Source organism: Typopeltis vanoorti, chromosome 5 (assembly GCF_054136105.1).
Source record: "Typopeltis vanoorti isolate ZY-2024b chromosome 5, IOZ_Tvanoo_1.0, whole genome shotgun sequence".
NCBI lineage: Eukaryota > Metazoa > Arthropoda > Arachnida > Uropygi > Thelyphonidae > Typopeltis > Typopeltis vanoorti.
The window spans coordinates 59,276,586-59,296,265 of NC_143553.1; the positions used below are offsets into that span (position 1 = coordinate 59,276,586).

Consider the following 19,680-nt stretch of genomic DNA (forward strand, 5'->3'; position numbering starts at 1 on the left):
TGCAACAAGTGGACATCAGGAAAGGTGATCCTAATAATCTTGCACAACTTTTATCTTGGCTTTAGCAAGATGGGCAGTCCTGAATGGCCTGGTCAGGATCATTCAGCTAGTGGGCTTACCTGCAAAGGTCAGTGGTGTTGCAATAAGTCTCTCACTCCACGAGATCAGTACCCAAGGTATGCTATGGTGCGGTTTAGTATCTGGGGTAGTCCTGGCATTCCAAGTGCAGCCATTGCTTGCTGGTCAGTGGGTCTTCACATGTAGCTCCATGGTGGGTGAGGAGCTCTGGCACTGAACTAAAAACTCCTTGAGCATTAATTCTTCATCCTCAAATATTTCAGGGACCATAAATGCACTCTATCCCAATTAAGAATGGGAAAAACTGTTATTCCAGTACCAGCAGAAGCCAAGTTCTTGGGACTCATATTTAACAGAAAAGTTACATTCCTTGCACACATTCATCAGCTAAGAGAAAGGTGCAAGAGTGCATTGAATCCCCTTTGCATTCTATCCTGAACAAAAACACTGCTGCAGTGATGATAATAATTTATCTGAGGATACGCTGACATTAGAAATAGCTCGGTTAAAAGAAATTCTTAGGAAATCAACCAGGGAATTGGAAAAGGTGGAAAAACGTTAAACAAACTTCAACAGGATAAGAAAAAGGATACAGGCAGGAAAATACTGAACTTGGTAATCAAAATATTAATAACAATAAGGTAAGTCAGTTAATATCTAAGAAAAAAGAGGTAATATGGTATGACGACTCAATTTTAAAATTTGCGCTTGCCGAGGGAGTCACCACTTCTAGTTTCCCAGGAGTGAAAATTAAAAATTAGAAATGCATCACCAATTTAGCCTTATGGGTACCAAGCGAATGATCATTATGGGTGACTAATTTTCCAAACATTGATTGGGTAGAAGAGAAATCTCATGATCAGAAAGAACAGGAATTTATTGAATTGTTGCAAGATAACTTTCTCAAGCAGCATGTGAAAGAAGGAACTCAAGGTCAAAGAGTGTTGGATTTGCTCATAGCATCAGAAGGGATCTCTGTCAAGAATATGGCTATTTTACCACCAATTGGTGACAGTGATCATGCTGTTCTTTCTTGGGAAGTGTCTACACTTATTGAAGCTCCTATTAAATCAGGCTACATGCTGAATTACAAAGCTGGAAATTATGATCAACTTAGAAGAATACTATCTTTGGTCCCATGGTATCAGTTACTGAATGGAAAAAATGTCAGCAATGCATGGGAATCTTTGAAAAAGTTCTTGAATGAGGCAGTATCTGAATGTATCCCTAGTGTTCGAAGAATAAATAGGTTGGGAGTGAAATGGATGTGCAGCCTTATTAAGCTAGAGATCCACAAGAAGATGATGTGGAAAGAATATCGTGAGAACAAGAGTGAGAGGAGTTATGAAATATATAAAGCTCAGGCCAGAAAATTAACGAATATTGTGAGAAAAGCTAAAATGGAGTATGAAAAGAAATTGGCCATGCAAGCTAAAGGCAATCCAAAAGAATTTTTATCGTTATGTTGCAAGCAAAAGAAAGAATGAATGTGGAAGAATAACTTTATTGAATGCAGATGGTACAGGAGTGTCAGAAGCTAAGGAGATTGTTCAGTTAATGAGTGCTCACTTTGCTAAGATATATCAACCAGGTGGTGTATGTAGCATGGTGCTACTGCTATGTTGGATGAAGAGTTAGAGCTTCATGAAAATGAGGTTGAAGAGTTCTTGCATAACCTGGATAAGAATTTGTCAATATGGAATATCTGCCCGTTTGTTCAGGAATTGAAGGAATGTATGATAATTCCATTGCACAAGGGTGGTGCAAAAACTGATGTGTCTAACTACCGACCTATTAGTATCACTGGTGTGGTAGTGAAGATTTTAGAGAAGTTGGTAAGAACTCTCATACAGAAATGGGTAGACAAGCATTCTATACTCTGCAAGGAACAGTATGGGTTTACTAAAGGAAGGTCATGTTTTAGCAATTTGCTCATTTTATAACAATGTTACGGCCGAGTTGAATAAAGGGAAGGGATACACTATGACAGTGGGTCTTAACTTTTTTTTAGTGATCAGCAATTACTTGAATCTAAAAATAAGTTCTCGTACCCCCTTGAAAAATCTTTCTATTTCTTTATTTAGGAAATTACATCTATTGCAAGATAATTTATTTATTGAAAAATAAACACATACATTTACATATACATACAAAACAATATCTAAATTTTTAATGGCCATGTTGTTGTTGTTTATTCATAATAATACTTTTGAAGCGAGGCTATTTTTTTAAAAGAGCCATGCGTAAGTCATCATTTGCATTTAAGCGATTTCTGGCTTTTGTTTTTATGTGCAAAAGTGATGAAAATCCCATTTCACACAGGTAGGTGGTTGCAAATGGTAAAAGTGTCTGCAATGCTGCTTTTGCCAGCTGTGGATAAGGGTTCTAACTGTGTACACCAGAATTGTTCTAAGTCCAGTTTTTCAAATTCCATTTGAATACGTGCATTGGCTCGTATTTCAATAAGATCGTCTTTTATTAAATAGCTGTCGTCCATTGAATCTGCGTCAAATAGAAATGGATCCAGTATCCATCTCTGAACTTTGCTAATATTTCCCGTGGTAAAGTATCCATGAAATGATTCACTCAATTGTTGGAGGTTTATTGCAATTTCAGGTATAATTATTATTTTCTCATTTTCCAGAACGATTGAATCAAGCAAAGGAAAGTTTACAAAATTCCCATTTTTAACTCGATGTTTCCAAATTTTTAGTTTTTCAATAAATGAAGATAATTTTTTACTAGCTGTTATTATGTTCTTACCAAATCCTTGCATGGATGTGTTTAATTCATTCAGGTGGCTAAATATATCTGCTAAGTAGGCTAGTCGAAGTATTGCTTCTCTTTTTTCAAAAGCTTTAACTAAATCACAATTTTGGTTAGTAAGAAACTATATAATTTTCTCGCTCAATTCAAAAGCATGCGGCCCTTGGAGAGCCACCATACTTCAGTGTGATAAAGAAGCACAGTATGAACAGCACCGATTTCTTCGCACAAAGCACGAAAGATGTGATGATTAAGCGCTCGTCCTCGGATTTACTTTACTACAATTACTGCAGTAGTTAAGTGTTGTTTTAAATTCTCTGGCAGAGCTTTCGATGCAGGTGCATGATGGTGCAACATGCAATGCGTTATTGTAACTTGCAGTATTTCTGTCTTGATGTATGAAAAAAATCCAGAATTTTTGCCCAACATCAGTGCAAATTGAGCCTATCAGATTCATGGGTATTTGATGTTTGAAAAAAAAAAGTTTTTAATATGATTGAAAACATCAATTCCTTTTGTCGTCAATTCCAGTGGCTCACAAAATAAAAATTCTTCCAACATTTCTTTTTTCTTAATGTATCGCACAAATACCAACAACTGACTGCAATTATCAACATCAGTTGACTCATCTAGTTGAATACTCACTTTTAGAGGACTGGCTTTGATATCTTCTACTACTTGCAGTAAAATAACAACACTAAGATCTTGAATGCACGATCGAATTGCATCGTTCGATGACGGAATCTGCTGAATTTTCCTTTGTGCTTCAGAACCCAATACAATTTTTGTAATTTCAAGTGCACATGGTTTTACCAATTCCTCAGCTATTGTATGACCTTTTCTTTTCTTAGCACACAGATATGCCACTTGATAAGAAGCTTCTAACAAGGGCTTTTGAACTGCTGCAACGTCAAATTTTGTGATAGTACCGCTGGTATCAAATCATGCCTTCTTATACTTCAAGATGTTAAGAGTATGTCCTGCAGATTCACCACCATGCTGATTGTTGAAATGCTCTAACAACTTTGACAGTTTAAGATTGGAGTTTGAAAATATTTTGCAACATAAAATGCATTGTGATCATTGCGTACGATCTTTTTCTGTTGTACAAGTGAATCCATAAGCAACATAATCGTCTTTCCATTGGTGTTTTTTCAACATAATGAGGGTTACTACAATCAATAAAATAATAATTCTAATTTTTCAAAATTTGCAGAAACCTTTATGTAATCAACTGATTGTATCTGGTATGGGCTTTAGTCACTGATAAATGTTGGTAAATTAAAGAAAATTAGTATTCGTTTCTGCGTCAAACCACCTCGTTAACGTTCATACTCAGAGTATTGGAACACGTGCACCTATCAACCAGTTTCTTATTGTACTGCATGTGCTGGTAAGTGCGATGCACTGAGGCAAAGGTGGAGAGGGTAGGAGTGGGGGTCCCAAAAGTCGACGGCATTCGCTAGTTTCTCATAGGCGGTCAGGCAGTAGTTTCCATCGAAAATTTAGAACCTTCTCTTGCACCCCCAGGGGTGCACACACCCCAGGTTTATAAGAACCACTGCACTATGATAATGTTGGATTTTTTTAAGGCATTTGATAGGATACCACACGATAGGCTGTTGTGTAAACTGGAGAATATCGGATTGGAACCTAATCTATTGACTTGGATCAGGGGATGGTTGACAGACAGATATCAAAAAGTGGTATACAGTGGGTGTGAATCTGCCAGATTTAAGGTAACCAGTGGTGTACCTCAGAGTTCAGTCCTTGGGCCATTATTGTTCAATCTATACATTAATGACATCAAGCAGGGTCTATTATCAGATTTGCAATTGTTTGCTGATGATGTGAAGATAGGCAGGGCAATCAGGGATGCTACTGATATTCAGCAATTACAAAATGATTTGAATAGACTGGAAATCTGGGCAAACGAAAATGGCTGTCAGTTTAATGTTAGTAAGTGTAAAGTTATGCATTTTGGCATGATTAGAGTTCCAGTGGCATATTATATTAGAGGGGTTATGCTACAAGAAACTGAAGAGGCAAGGGATCTTGGTGTATTGGTGAATAAGAATTTAAAGTTCAAGGTCACATAGCAAAAGTTGCAAATACAACTCAGAGGATAATTGCTATGTTGAAGTGAACCTTTACATGTAAGGATAAGGAAGTAATTTTGCCTCTGATAAGACCACACACTTGGATTACTGTGCGCAGATTTGGTCTCCTGGGTTCCAAGGGGATAAAGAAGCTGTGGAAAGGGTGCAAAGAAGAGTTACAAAAATTATATCCAGATTATGGGATTTAGATTATGAGGACAGATTGCAAGTATGTGAATTACAGACTCTGGTTAACAGGAGAAAGAGGGGTGATATGATAGAGGTCTATAAACTTTTGAATTGGTGTTATAGCATTTCAACTGATGAAATTTTTCGTTATATGGAAGATGGGGGAGAGAACACGGGGGCATCCATGGAAGTTAAATTTATTTGCAGTCAAGAAAGGGGTAAGAGCTAGGTTTTTCTTCCAGTGAGCAATTAAGTTAAAATAACATATTGGGAAGCTCAATAACATATTGAGCTTCCCAATATGTTAAAAAGTCAGTCTTTTTAACATATTGGGAAGCTCAATATGTTAAAAAGACTGTGCAAGCTGTTGGCAACACTTGTTGCCTGCACCTAACATACCAGCATGTCGTGTATATGTCTTCGTATATTTGATAGCATTTCATATCTACTTTGCTTAATTCAAATCTGAAATCTCAAATCAAAATCAGATATGAAATGCTAGAAAATATACAAAGGCATCTCCAACAATATAGACTAAAACCTATGGTCACTTTTAGACAACATGATAAATAATAGTTTTCACAAGGCCTTTTCTATCAGCAAAAAAAAACCAAATTGAAAAATTCAACACTCTATGAAAACAGTTATAAGTCAAGACCTAATCTGCCAGATAACACATTAATCTTCAATTTCTCCAAACACGTTTTAACAAAACTGGAACTTAGTATACTAAAGAAAGGGTTCAATTTTGCTATTGCCTCAGACCAAATTCCTAAAGTGGACATCATATGTAACATAGAAAAGGCAGTTTCGTCATTACTGGAACCCATAGAAAATGATCTCGGACCGAAAAGCCACCTAACATATTCTCATCTTCATCATTCTCTCATCTTCAAGAGCTCCAAACCGAAATATCACACCTTTAGAAAAAAGAGCTATGTTTAGTTTGAAGAAAAATAGAGAAATTATCATCTTAAAAGCTGATAAAGGAAACTCTACAGTTGTCTTAAACACCAGAGATTACAAGAAAAAAGATCACAGACTTACTCTCTGACACATCTACCAATCGTGTTTTAGATTCAGACCCCACAGGAAAAAATCACAATGAAACAAACAACTTGTTACGTAATCTGGACAGCTGGCCAACAGACTTAAAACGAAGATTAAAGTAATTACATCCACTAACACTGCGACTATATGGCTTCCCAAAGTGCATAAAAATGGAATACTGCTGTGCCCTATAGTGAATGGAATTAATTCTCCTACATACTTATTATTGAAACACCTCACAAGTCTCCTTAAGGCACACATCCATAATTCAGATACATACATAAAAAATTCACAACATTTCGTCGATAAATTAAAGAACATCTCGATCTTCAAAACAGACATTCTTGCAAGCCTAGATGTAATATCCTTATTTACTAATGTTCCAGTAGAAAAAGTAATCAGCATTTTGAGAAACCTCTTCCCTGAAGATATTACTTCTTTTCCATCATTGCCTAAAATCTAATTTTTCTTATGGAATGAAACTATTTACGAACAATTAACAGGCCTCGCAATGAGCAGTCCCCCCCCCTTGTGCCGATCTCTTTATGGAGAAACTGGAAAATGACATTTTGTCTCAATTAGATCCTAAACCCACAGTGTGGTGGAGGTACGTGGATGACATTTTTATTGTATGGAAAAACACAGAAAAAGATCTTTTTGATTTTCTTACCAAGATCAACTCCTTCCATCACAAAATAAAGTTCACCTTGGAACTTGAGAAGGACAAACAATTACCATTCCTGGATACTTTAATTAAGAAACAAATGGATGGATGTATCAGCCTTGCAGTCTATCGCAAACCAATCAACATAGGTCGATACTTGCACTTTATCTTTGCACCACATTTCTCAAAAACTAAGCATCGTACACATGCTAAAACTAGGGCCTCTCGCATCACTACAGATGATAAAGATCTCAAAGATGAACTATCCCACATATCAAAAACCCTGATAGACAATGGTTATCCAAAAAAATTGATCCATAAGATACTTTTCTGCGACCCCCCACAACAACAACAATCTGAGGAAATACGTTACAAATCCACCATCGCCATTCCTTATGCTGGGACAGTTTCTAAAAAGATTGCTACACTCCTCAAGCCACATGAAATACGAGGGACTTTTAAACCTTTAAAGACTATCTGCCATTTTTTAAGATCTCCAAAAGACAGTTATGCCTTCTTCAAATACGGCAGTGTCTATAACATCCCCTGTTCATGTGGATTAAATTACATTGGTCAGACCTCAAGAAGTTTGGAAATTAGAAAAAAAGAACACGTAGGAGATGTAAACAATAACAGAGAAGACAATTCTGGATTCGCCCTTCATTTTCTCAGTGATAAACGTACCATTGAATGGGACAAAAGCTCCATGCCCTATTTAGATAGAGGAAGATTTCCGCTCCCGATACATAAAAGAAGCCATAACAGTCATCCGTTATGGCTTCTTTTCTTCTTTTCTGAACACAACCTCAATAGAAACCAAGGATTAATTCTAGCTGATATTTGGAAGACCCTCATAAGATCATTAAGCATGCCAGAGTTAAATTTCACTGCTAATTACAGAATGTTCCTATATAACAACAGTTGACATCATACACGCTCCATGCGTTTGATGTATGCGTTCTTCTGTATTTGTAAAAAAATACAATTGTATTTGGTTCATTCCTTCATGAACAGTTTAAGTGTTTAAGTTGTTTTGTATTTCTTTTATTCACCCTGAAGAAGCCAAACAGCTAAGTTGGCAAAACTTGTTGGTATTTCGTACTTAGTATCAATTAAAATCCTTCGGCCAATATAAAACCCAGTTTATGTCAATTTTCTTAAGATCAAAGCTAATTGCCCAGTGGCAGTCATCATGGCAAGAACCACTGACAAACAAATTACATTATATTAAGCCTGATATCACGCACTGGCAGTCTATTTCAATGCAGAACCAGAAGAGAGGAAGTTGTTCTTGCTAGGCTTTGCATAGATCACAGTCTTCACATTCTTATTTACTGAGGGCTGATGATCCATGTGTGAAAAATGCAACATGGCTTTCATTTGTCATATTCTGGTGGAATGCCAGCACTTCACATGAGAGAGGAATGAAATTTTTACCTATTAAGCCGAGCCATATACACTCAGGTAAATGTTATCAGACACAGACAAATTGCATGGTGTTTTTAACTTTTTACAAAGAATTAATTTATACAAACACATTTGATTATAAATTTTATTTATGCATAAATACTGCATTGCTTAACTTAATTTTTGTACATACATATTATTTACTAATTTATCTCTGACTGTTTATTAATACCTTGTGCACTGCTGTAATGTTTGCTGTGGCACAGTATGGCCTTTGCTGTCCATGTGCCAATAAACTAACCAACCAAATCACTTCCACTCCACAGTAATGTGCCACATCAGTCCTCACCAAATGGTCCCATTGTGTGCTTTTCTGAAGGCTTCAATTCTCTGAAGACCAGTCACTCCAGACATGCCATTCATCCATCTAATTGAGAGTCTACCGCTTTCTCTTTTCCCAGGAGCTTTACCTTCTGTCATGCTTTTGAGAAATCCTCCTTCCATCTTTCAATGTGTCATAAGTGAGGAATAGCTTTTCATGTTAGAGGCTCAATGGCATGAAACGGCACTAAGAAAGGATTACAAATGTTATTTAATTCTTCCAGTATTTTATCTGTCATTGAGACATCATCAGGGATTACAGTATGAGTTTTGTAACATACACACAAAGGTAACACTTAGAAACATGTGGATGAAAGACTAGAGTCCAAACTACGTGTGATGCCCTCTGTGGGCATCTGTTGGTGGCCTAAGATGTAAACTGGATCTCGAAGTATTAGTGTTTACCATATTTTGGGAAGTTTAATGCAACCATATTTATTTAGATTAGGTTGATTTTTGAGAGCAGCTGCAGATTCCAAAAATAGTGTTTCTCTTCTAAGTTTACTGCAATGGAGCATAGTGATCTTTTTCCAATTGTGTATGAACTGTATCTGAAGCATGGTCAACAAGGCCCAATTGATCATAGTCATGACTGCAGATGTATTTTTTTTGTGTTCTTCCAAGCAGGTGTTGCCTGATCTGCTTAGTCTGTCCACAGTATGTCAACTTTCAGGAACATGGCACTTTATATACTCCAGGCACAGAGAGAGGATGGGGATAATCTTTAGTATAATGTATGAAAATAGCAAGCTTTCAGTGAAGCTTAAAAGCCATGCAGAAATTGTATTTCTTTAAGATTCTGGTATTTTTTTCTGAAGTGCCTGAGACATATGGAATAATGACAACATTATAAAATCTTTCTGAAGAGAAAGTTGAGGATTGTAGGAAGGATTGGCTATTTTTTTGATACTATGGGAACTGTAACCATTAGATAAGAAGTTGTGGCGTATATGATTAAGTTCTGCTATAACAAAGGTTATAGGTTCTATTGGTTAACGATTTGATGATACAATATTGTTGAGGAGAGGGGGGGGGGATGAGATAGTTTGTGAATGTATCTGCCTATGTGGGTGGGCTTCCTGTATAAGGAAAAGGACAGATTAGCATTGGTTAAACATGTTACCAAGGTGTCTAGAAAGGCTAAACTATTATTAGTTTCTTTTACCCTGGTAAACTGGATTTTAGAGTGAAGACTATTGAGGTGAGAGAGGAAAGAATCTAATGTGTCTGGGCCATGAGGCCAAATGGAGAATGCATCATCAACATACCTTAACCAAATAGAAGTTTTGAGAAGGACTGAGTCAAAAGCTTGTTTTTCAAAATATTCCATAAAAATTGGCAAGGAGAAGTGAGAGGGGAAAACTCATAGAGATACTACTATCTGTTTATAAATTTTGCACTTCCAAGAGAAATATCCAGAATGGATAGCAAAGGAAACGAGATTAGTAATGTCAGGAGGAAAAACTTTTATGTGATAAAGCATCATTTAAGAAAATATTGGCAAACAGTGAGGTGATATCAATGCTAACTAAAATATCAGTATTATTTTAATGTTAAATTTTCAGTGGAAGTTTTAAAATGGATGGTTTTTTTTTTATATAGGAAGTGGTATGACCAGTGAAGGGATTAAGATAGCTTGCTAACTCTTTTACTATTTTATATCTGGGGAGGGGGGGTGGGGGATTTGTAGAATTTACTATAGGTCTTAGGGAGGAATTGAATTTGTGTTTGTGGAATGGGGGGTAAAGGAATTGAAGGGTTTGAGTTTTTTTGTGATTCAGGAGGCCAGAAAGAAACTTTTTTAAGCAGACTTTTCAATTTTTTGATCTGGTGGAGCAGTCTCTGAGAATGATGTCCATTTTTCTGTTGTATTCACTGGTATTAAAAATAGCAATAGCACTCCCGTTATCAGGTCCGATGATGACTGTACTGCTATTTTGCATCATTTCTTGAGGGCACTGAATTGGCAAGAAGATAGATTTCCTTTAGAAGATGAAGATCGAGAAACAATGCTCGTGATGTCAAACCTAATGTTGTTAGCTATTTCTGAAGCTAAGTTATGGATACTGCATTCAGTGTTGAACATTAGGTCTAATGCTAGTGCTTGCTTCAGAGCAACGACTAAATTATGGCCAAGACTAGGAGCACTGACAGTAGCATCACTTAACCTTTATGACGACATATTAGCTACAGCTTGAAGAGATTGAATTACAGGTATGGGTTTTGAATCCAGAAGACTATTGTACTTTTTTTAATGTGTTTATTTTTGATTTTTGAGAATTCTTTCTGAGCAGAGGCCTCTGAAATATCAAAGAGAATGGTATAAAATTTAGTGTTTAGAATAGCTGAGAGCTCAGACTGCAATGAGCTGATGATTGCGTTCGTAGCAGTGAGGATGGTATGCATAGTGGCCATCTTTTCCCATAGCAGATCAAAACTGGCAAGAACCACTAAATTTGAATTTGATTTTAAATTTCACACAGTTTGATAATATTTCTATATCCCGAGATCTTTTAAGAAAGGCCAGCCTGTTTAATTCTCTAGACCAGTGGTCGGCAACCTTTTTACTACGAAGGGCGCAATACTGCGGGTGCTGTATTGCCGACTCCTCCTGATTTAAATAATTAAACTTAAAATTACAATGGGCATGAATGGTTTTGAAATGTCTTTCTATATTACTTTTTTTAGAAATAGCCACACTATTATTGCATAATAAACATATACATTTGCCATTATTATTGATAAAGCAAAGCGCTCACATCTGATCTCACAGATACATGCTAATCGTTAACATGAATATTCTTTTTGTATTCATTTTTATTTTTTATGGTATTTTATATTCATTCATATGTAACAAAAATATTTTGTAAAAGCGAGGTAAATAAAATAATGTCAAAATTTGAAATCTCATTTTTCTTAAAAACAACTAATCATAGAAATTCTAAGCCTGAAATGAGAGAAAAAATGCCTGTGTCATGAGCCCTCTGTACTTTTGAAATTTTATATTGCGTTCTTCATATTAAAAAGGTTGCTGATCTCTGCAAGATGTGCTTTACATTTATGGAAAATACTAAGGAAAGAGGTCTGGAGCTTGCTCCGCCTTTACTACGAGTTGCCCATAAGGCACTACTTATGCTTGCATCCCCCAAAACTTTTAGTTTCTATATATTCGGGACGAAACTCTTGTAGTTTCTATATTCAGCTATGAAATAATGTTGGATTCAATATTCACTTAATTTGTACCATCATTTATTATATTTGCAGTGTTTTTTTCTTTATGTTTTCTTGCATTTTAGCACATACTAGTAATATGAATGTATCTCTCAGATATACTGTGATATACGCTGCAAAATTACTGCTGTGAGCTCCAAAGCAGTTTACAATAATTTCTCTGAGGGCGCACTAAAAATTCACTGCGGTGCCATGGTCCCCGCGGGCACAGCATTGCCAACCTCTGCTCTAGACAATCAAAGTTTCAACTTACCATAATGTTCTGCCTTGCACTCTATATTTTCACCATGAATAATCATAATCCGTGTGTTAAGACTTAAATGCCGGGAGAAATTCATGTTACAAGCTTAATGGAGTGAAAATTTTCTAAGGATTAAAAATGTTTTTTTTTTTTCACTCGCACACTCTCTCTCTCTCTCTCTCTCTCTCTCTCTCTCTCTCTCTCTCTCTCTCTCTCTCTCTCACACACACACATACACACACACGCAGAGAGAGATCCAACACAAAACTAAGTGAAATACATGGACGAAAAACTAGAGTCCTAACTATTATAATAATTAACTATTAATTATGTATACAATACATTAGCCCTACCAGTCTTATTGTATGGAAGTGAAATCTGGACAATAAAACAAAAAGCAAACAAAGATTAAGAACAGCAGAAATGAAGTTTATGAGAAAAACTGCAAAGCATACTCTATTTGATCACAAAAAAAACTAAGAAATTATGAAAGAATTAAACCAAGAATCAGTAATAGAAAAAATTAAAAAATATAAACATAAATGGATGGAACACGTTCAAAGAATGAAAATAGAAAGATTACCAAAACAAGCCTTAAAGTACAAGCCATTAGGAAAAAGAAAACCAGGACATCCTCTTAAATGATTCAATGATGACTTCTAAGGCCGGAACAGGCCACGCTAGGCCTAAATCCTTGATATGCATGATGATGAACTATTAATTATAGTTAATAATTAAATATTTAATTATTTAAGTTATTTAACTCTTATAATAGTGAAATGCTAATATTGTAATCCCTGATGATATCTCAGTGACTGATATGAAATATTGGAAGAATTAAATAATATTTTTAATCCTTTCTTAGTGTTAAGCCTATAACATGAGTTTCTCCGAGCACTTAAGCCTTAACGCAGATTATTTCAGTTTTCTTCTGTCAGTACCCTTGAGCAATGTTGAAGTTCTACCAATCCTTTCTAGCACCCATCTCCATTTGTCTGCTTTTATGTGAAATCCTCAACTCTCTCTTTTGCTTTGTTTTTGTGGAGATCCTACCTTCCAGATTTTAGTCAAGCCTGATTGTTGTTTTACCCATTTTCCTAATCTTCTTATGTCTTCTAAACAGCAATTCTTCACTTTAATGATAGATCTCAGGTACTCAAATTTGCTGATGTCCTCGGTTATTTCTCCATTAAGGTACACTTGTTTCTTAGGGACTCCCGTTTGTTTTCTTTCAGAACCATAATTGTTATCTTGCTAGGGTTGAGTTTAAGTCCTCTTTTCTTGCCGATCTCCGGAACTCTGTCAAGGATTTTGTCCTAGTTCTTCCTGATCATTACAGAGGAGTATTTTATCATCAGCATACTTCAGATTACTGATCTATATGCCACCTATCCTAATTTCTGTCTTAAGCTCATTCAGTGCTACATGCATGATAATAAATAGGTGAGGGGGAAAGTAGGAATCTTTACCTAACTCCTTTCCATCCTGAAACAATCAGTTAATCCAACACCTGTTCTAACCATGGCTTCTTGCTCACTGTACAAGTTAGCTATCAGTCTGAGAATTTGTTAAGGAAAACCCATTATTTTCATTACCTATGACAATTTCACATGCTAAACACACTAAAAGGCTTTGGATTGGTCTATGACAGATTGGCAAAGGGAATCTAAACTCTTTATACTTCTCATTGTTCTGTCTAAGTCAAAGGATCTTTGGATCTCTGATTCCCTTTCCTTTCCTGAAGCCTGCTTATTCCTCGGGTATCTCCTCCTCACCTTTGGCCTCAATCCTATTGAGAATGATCTTTAATGAAATCTTATTAGCAAGAGAGATTAAACCTATAGTTCTTGCAATCCTTCATGTCTTATTTTTTGTGCAGTGGTATGAATAGTGACTTATTCTGGTCTCTAGGCCATGGTCCTGTCTCTCATATCCTTGTAATCATTCCATGAAACACTGTCATCTCTCCCATCCCCTGTGGTCCTAATTAACTCTGCTTGGATTCCATCTGCATCTGGAGCCTTTTTTTTTTTTGTTGCGCTCTTTGATTGCTCTTTTAACCTCATGCCTAATGGAAGGATTTCTAAATTGAAATATTGATTGATACTTTAATAAATTATTTAATTATTAAATTATTATTTTTAGATGTCTGTTTTTTTCATTGAAGTCAAAACACAAGTAATAGTGATTGGTTTCGTTTCTCTTATTTATCCTTATCTTACATTTAGCTCCTGCAACACTTTACTTTTTTTTACTCTCATCAAAGATGGATCCATTTATTGATATATTTATAATACAAGACATTCTACAAATAAGAGTGTCACTATTAAAAAAAAAAAAAAAAAAAGCGAAACTCAAGGTGGTATTACGAACTCATCCAACAACAGCAGTAACAAAATAGCAGGCTTTCACAAACATGCTAAACATTTATGCCCATGGTGGGATTCAGATTCACTACTTGTTGGTTGGAGAGCAGGTATCCACTCGACCAAGCAGGCTGGCATAATAATAATTTTATATGCAGATATTTTTCAAACCAAATTGTTGAAAGTTATGAATTTCTCTACAAATGCAAAATTTGTTTTGTTTTTGCAGCAGCCATCCTGTAATTTTCTTGAAAATATTCTCTCTTTGTTTATGCATGTTGTAACTGCAAGGAAGATAATATTTCTTGACAGCTAATACACTTAAAGAATTCCTTCTTACTGGTCTCTTTATAAACACTCCCCCTCCCCCTTTCCTTCTTTCCAGATTAGTTGTTAATCTCTAATTTGATCAACTTTCACATGGTTATCTCCTGAGTGTAACACTACCCCTAGCATATCTTCTGATCCTTTTGTCATTAATACCTTCTAATAATATCAAGTTCTAGTCTAATATTTCATTTTTAATATTCTGTCATTATTGCAGCTCAGTTTTCCTCAGATCTTTCTCATTCTTTCAGTAGCTGTTTTATTTCTGACTAAACTGTTATGTTGGTATGGCAAACTTATTTGAACTCTGTCTGGATTTACTCCTAGCTTGGTATTTTGGCTGATTCCTTCTCATCACATGTAAGTTTATTTTGTTGGCTCTCTGCCAGCATTGTTTATTTAATTTATCCTCTTCATTAAAACTTTGTGCTTGAATGACTAATAAAAAAAGTAATAAAATTTATTACTTGCCTAAGTTTGTTATTGAGAATGTAATTGATTTGTTATCATAATTTGGTCTTTTTATTACTAATTTTTATTCCAAGTTAAGCATTTATTTAACTGATAAGGAGCCTTGAAGACTTGTAATACATTCTTTTAAGAGAATAATATCATCTAGAAGAAAAAAAGGATATATCATTTAAAAAAAAAAGCTGTAAACCTATGGAACATTAATAGCATGGGGTAGCTAAGAGATATTATTTTTTATAAATGTTCACTTTTTTTTGAAGCCATCAATAAGCAGGGTGGTGGTCCCCCCACTGTCAGATGAAATTTATCTTCATGGACATTCACAAATATTCATATCCATGGCAGAATTCGAACTGGTAGCCTGTTGGTTGGAGAGCAAGGCTAACCACTAGGCTGACCAGACTACCAGTATCATCTTGTTGTTCCTGGTTTACTATCACTTTGCTTAAGAGCAGGCTTGATGTTATAAATAACAGTGGATATAGTATGTAATTTTGTGATAAATATCTATCTATTTCCTTATATATAATTCAATTTTACCTGTTGACATACAACTTCAGTGGTACTATGATCAGTTCTTACAATAGAAAACAATTGCATAATGAACTTAATCATTGCAACTCTATATCTACTGATTCTCTTGATTTTTGAACCAATTTTCATGACTAATAGTTTTCTTCCTGTTTTTGAGATTTTCTGATTTGATGAGATTTTATATTAGCATCAGCATATATGCAGTGTTTCATATATAGTGTATTCAGCATGTATAATGTGTTTCAAAATGAGTTGAACACTTTCAAATACTTATTTCTGAGTTGCTAGGTTTTATATGAAAATGTAGTCTAAACAAGATTGTTTAGGAACTAACACAGTTATTGCTGTGTTACAAATACTCAATATGCACCTCTCGTGTCATGCGGCACACATCAATTCTGGAATGTAATTCATCTGAGACCTTTTATAGTTATCAATGTTGATGGTTGAAATGGCAGTCATGATGTGTTCCTGAAGGAATTTTATTAAACCTACATGGAAGAAATGGCGCAAACACACGGTTCTTGACACATCCCCACAAAAGAAATCACAGTCTGATATCTCGGGGATATGGTGACCACTCTTTCAGACATAGGAATGGGCATTCTGTTCAAAACAATGAACTTGGATTGGGCTTCTGTAAAACTTCTTTTTAAAACTTTTCTTTTCATACTTTTTTTTTTTTTTTGCATTTTCTTTTCAATATGATATTCAGTTTTATCCTGCTCAAAACTAAATGGTGAACACTTCCTGTTTCAAATCTTCTCTATACTCTTCTGTCCTGAATTAATATGAATATGTCAACAGTCAATGAAACTTTCTTATTTCTTGTATCTTCTCATCATGGGAATTCATCATGTTCACATCTTTGTATGTTAGAACATTGTGTTAATAATGACTAGTCCATGTCCTGAACAGAAATCCAAGAGGTACTTACCATTATTATTAGCTTTGCTTTTTTCTCCAAATTTTCCCAAAACATATTAGTAATCATCTCTTACTCTGCTGTTTAGATCAAAAACTTATAAAACGAAAAAGTCACATTTCTGCATTACTTCAACCTTGGTATCACTTCTGGGTCTGGCTCTCACTGATGGGACCTCAAGAATGGTCGAAACTGGTCTGGGTAGTGGCCATTCCCATAATGCATAGTATTATACATGTCCGTAAGGATATGTGCATTGCATTATGGTATACCAAGGCAATTGATGTGAGGTCATTAGCCTCTATATGCAAGTAGCCCAGTTGTGAAGTGACTTCACGTGTTTGCTTACACTTGGATAAAGGATGAAACCAAGAATATAATTTTTTGGCATCTTTAATTTAGAGTAGCTATAATATTCAACACTAAAAATGAGGATAATCTTCTTCAAATATCAAGTGATGGGGGCAGATATCAGAATGGATAATTGAAGAATGAAATTAATTTTTCTGTATGGTCCCACAGAAGATTCTAGTAAGGAAGAAGTGATGGAATTTTTTGAGACATTGGAGAAGGCAGCTGACGCAAAAAAAAAAAAAAAAAAAAAAAAAAAAAAAAAAAAAAAAAAAACACGCTGGTCCTTGTTCAACCAGCTTTTCCTTTTTCTAAAAATGATCTAAATAGCAAAGAGATTATTACTGATATGTTTTGGGAAAATTTGGAGAAATGAGCAAAGCTAATAAAAACGGTAAGTACCTCTTGGATTTCTGTTCGGGACATGGACTTGTCATTATTAACATCTTTGTATGTTCCAACATACAAAGATGTACACAAATTCACATGATGAGAAGGCACAAGAAATAAGAAAGTCTCATTAACTATTGACATATTCGCATTAATTCAGGACCGAAGAGTATAGAGAAGATTTTAAATATGAAGTGATCACCATTTAGTTTTGAGCAGGATAAAACTGAATATCATATTGCTCTCTAGCTTATATATCTATTAATAATTTGTAACCAAATAGATAATAATAACAACAATACTCTAGCTTTCATATAGTATTTTTTTTTTCACTAGAGGGCAGGCCAGTAGTTGTAATGGTTGATCAGATTACTGTAACTTTAGCATATCATGCAGATTGTAATGTAACTTGTTTTTTTGTATATATGTGTATACTCCAGATCAGCGTTTCCCAAACTTTTCCTACAATGGAACACTTCACAAATCCTGAATTTTTTCATGGAACACCTTGGTTATTTTGTAATGTATTAATTAATAATTAATTAAACATAAACATCATTAAATTAATTTGTGCTGATTTTCATTGATATATCCCATTCTGATCACCAAAAATTTATAATATTATAACTACTTACGAGTGAATGCAGACTTTTTCTCCTGTGTGCTGGTAGTTTTCCTCTCCTTTTGTACATCCTGGAGATTGCTTTATAGGCTGGTGGTGGGTGACTCACTATCTGTTGCATCACAAACACCTTCAATAAGAGATTTCTCAATACCAAAATTAATACAAAGTCCCTTGTCTCTTATTCATATTAAAATTTAAATCTACAGGCCTATTACTTTTAAAAAATCACAGCACTATGGTTTCTAAACTTTCACCATACAGTACAAGCTTGCGAAGAAAGTATTCAGTATTATTAGATTTGAGAACCGGATACAGACTACCTTGATCTTCAATTTTATGGAAAAATTTTCTTTATACTTCCTTGCTGATTGGTCACTAACATTTGCAACACAGATGTTATTTCTTTCAGTTTTGAGAACAGAGGATACGCCGCCCATTGTTGTAATCGGCTTGCAGGCAATTTTTATGATCGGTCATAAACAGCGGTATTCTCTTTCTGGATTGTTGAAAGATCTCGATGTATGAAAATTAATGATAATTCATGAATATTTCCATGTTTAAAAATATGCTGGTCACTGACATTTGCTATACAGATATCATTTCTTTCAGTTTTGAGAACAGAGGATATGCTGCCTATTGTTATAATCTGCTTGCAGGCAATTTTTATGACCGGTCATAAACAGCGGTATTCCCTTTCCCAAATGTTGAAAGGTTTTGATGTGTGAAAATTAAGGATAATTCATTGATACTTCCATGTTTTAAAATACACAGCTGGTTACTAACATTTGCTACACAGATGTTATTTGGAATTCTGGATCTGAGCTTTTCGACATATTCATGAAGATTATTCTCCTCAGAATATTTCCATTGTAAAATATTTATTAAAGAAAAATGCTTAGAAAACTAAAATGACAAATTCCAGGAGAACTTCTCGCAGAACACAGTTTGGGAACCCCTGCTCCAGATGATGACTTTGATATGAAGGTCGAAACTTCGAGTGATTATTTTGGTGTATATTAAACTAAAGTTTTATTATAACATGATAGTTGTTTTCATAAGTTTTAATAATGAAAGTAGTACAGTTGTTGTTACAGTTCTTAAACTGTTTTAATTAGAATAAGAGTGAAAGAAAAAAGCTTTCATCCTTGTGAAGCTGACAGGTTGTGGTATATGCCACCTCTTTCATCTGTGAATTATATTTCTGTTTAATTTTACTGATAAAAAAAAAAGCATTTGAAAAATGGTGATATGTATTTACTTAGTCTGTATGTAGTTGTCTATAAATTATGTGTATTTCTCAATCACAGATATTCAACTTGATGAAATTTGATTGCTATCACCGTTTTTTGAAATCTGCCATGTTTAAAGAGTGCATGATGCGGGAAATGCAAGGAGAACCTCTGTTTTGTCTTGGAGAAAAACATACTGAGGAATCCAGTATATATGTTAAAAGCAAGCATAACGATAAAAATAAACGAAAAGATGATATCGAAGAAAAAAAAAGGAAGTCATTGATACCATGGCATAAATGTATGTATATATTTCTGTTTCAGTTGATACTTGTTTGAAATGTAGTGGAAATTGT

General features: G+C 34.9%; 1 protein-coding gene across 1 annotated transcript in view; it reads left to right on the top strand.

The window, feature by feature from the left end:
• Positions 1-19,680, top strand: part of LOC150106453 (regulator of G protein signaling loco-like) — a 292,774-nt gene that overhangs the window by 146,525 nt on the left and 126,569 nt on the right. Inside the window, exon 9 of the mRNA XM_090393006.1 lies at positions 19,403-19,625. Coding sequence (XP_090249132.1) covers positions 19,403-19,625 — 223 coding nt within the window. The remainder of the gene's footprint in view (positions 1-19,402; positions 19,626-19,680) is intronic.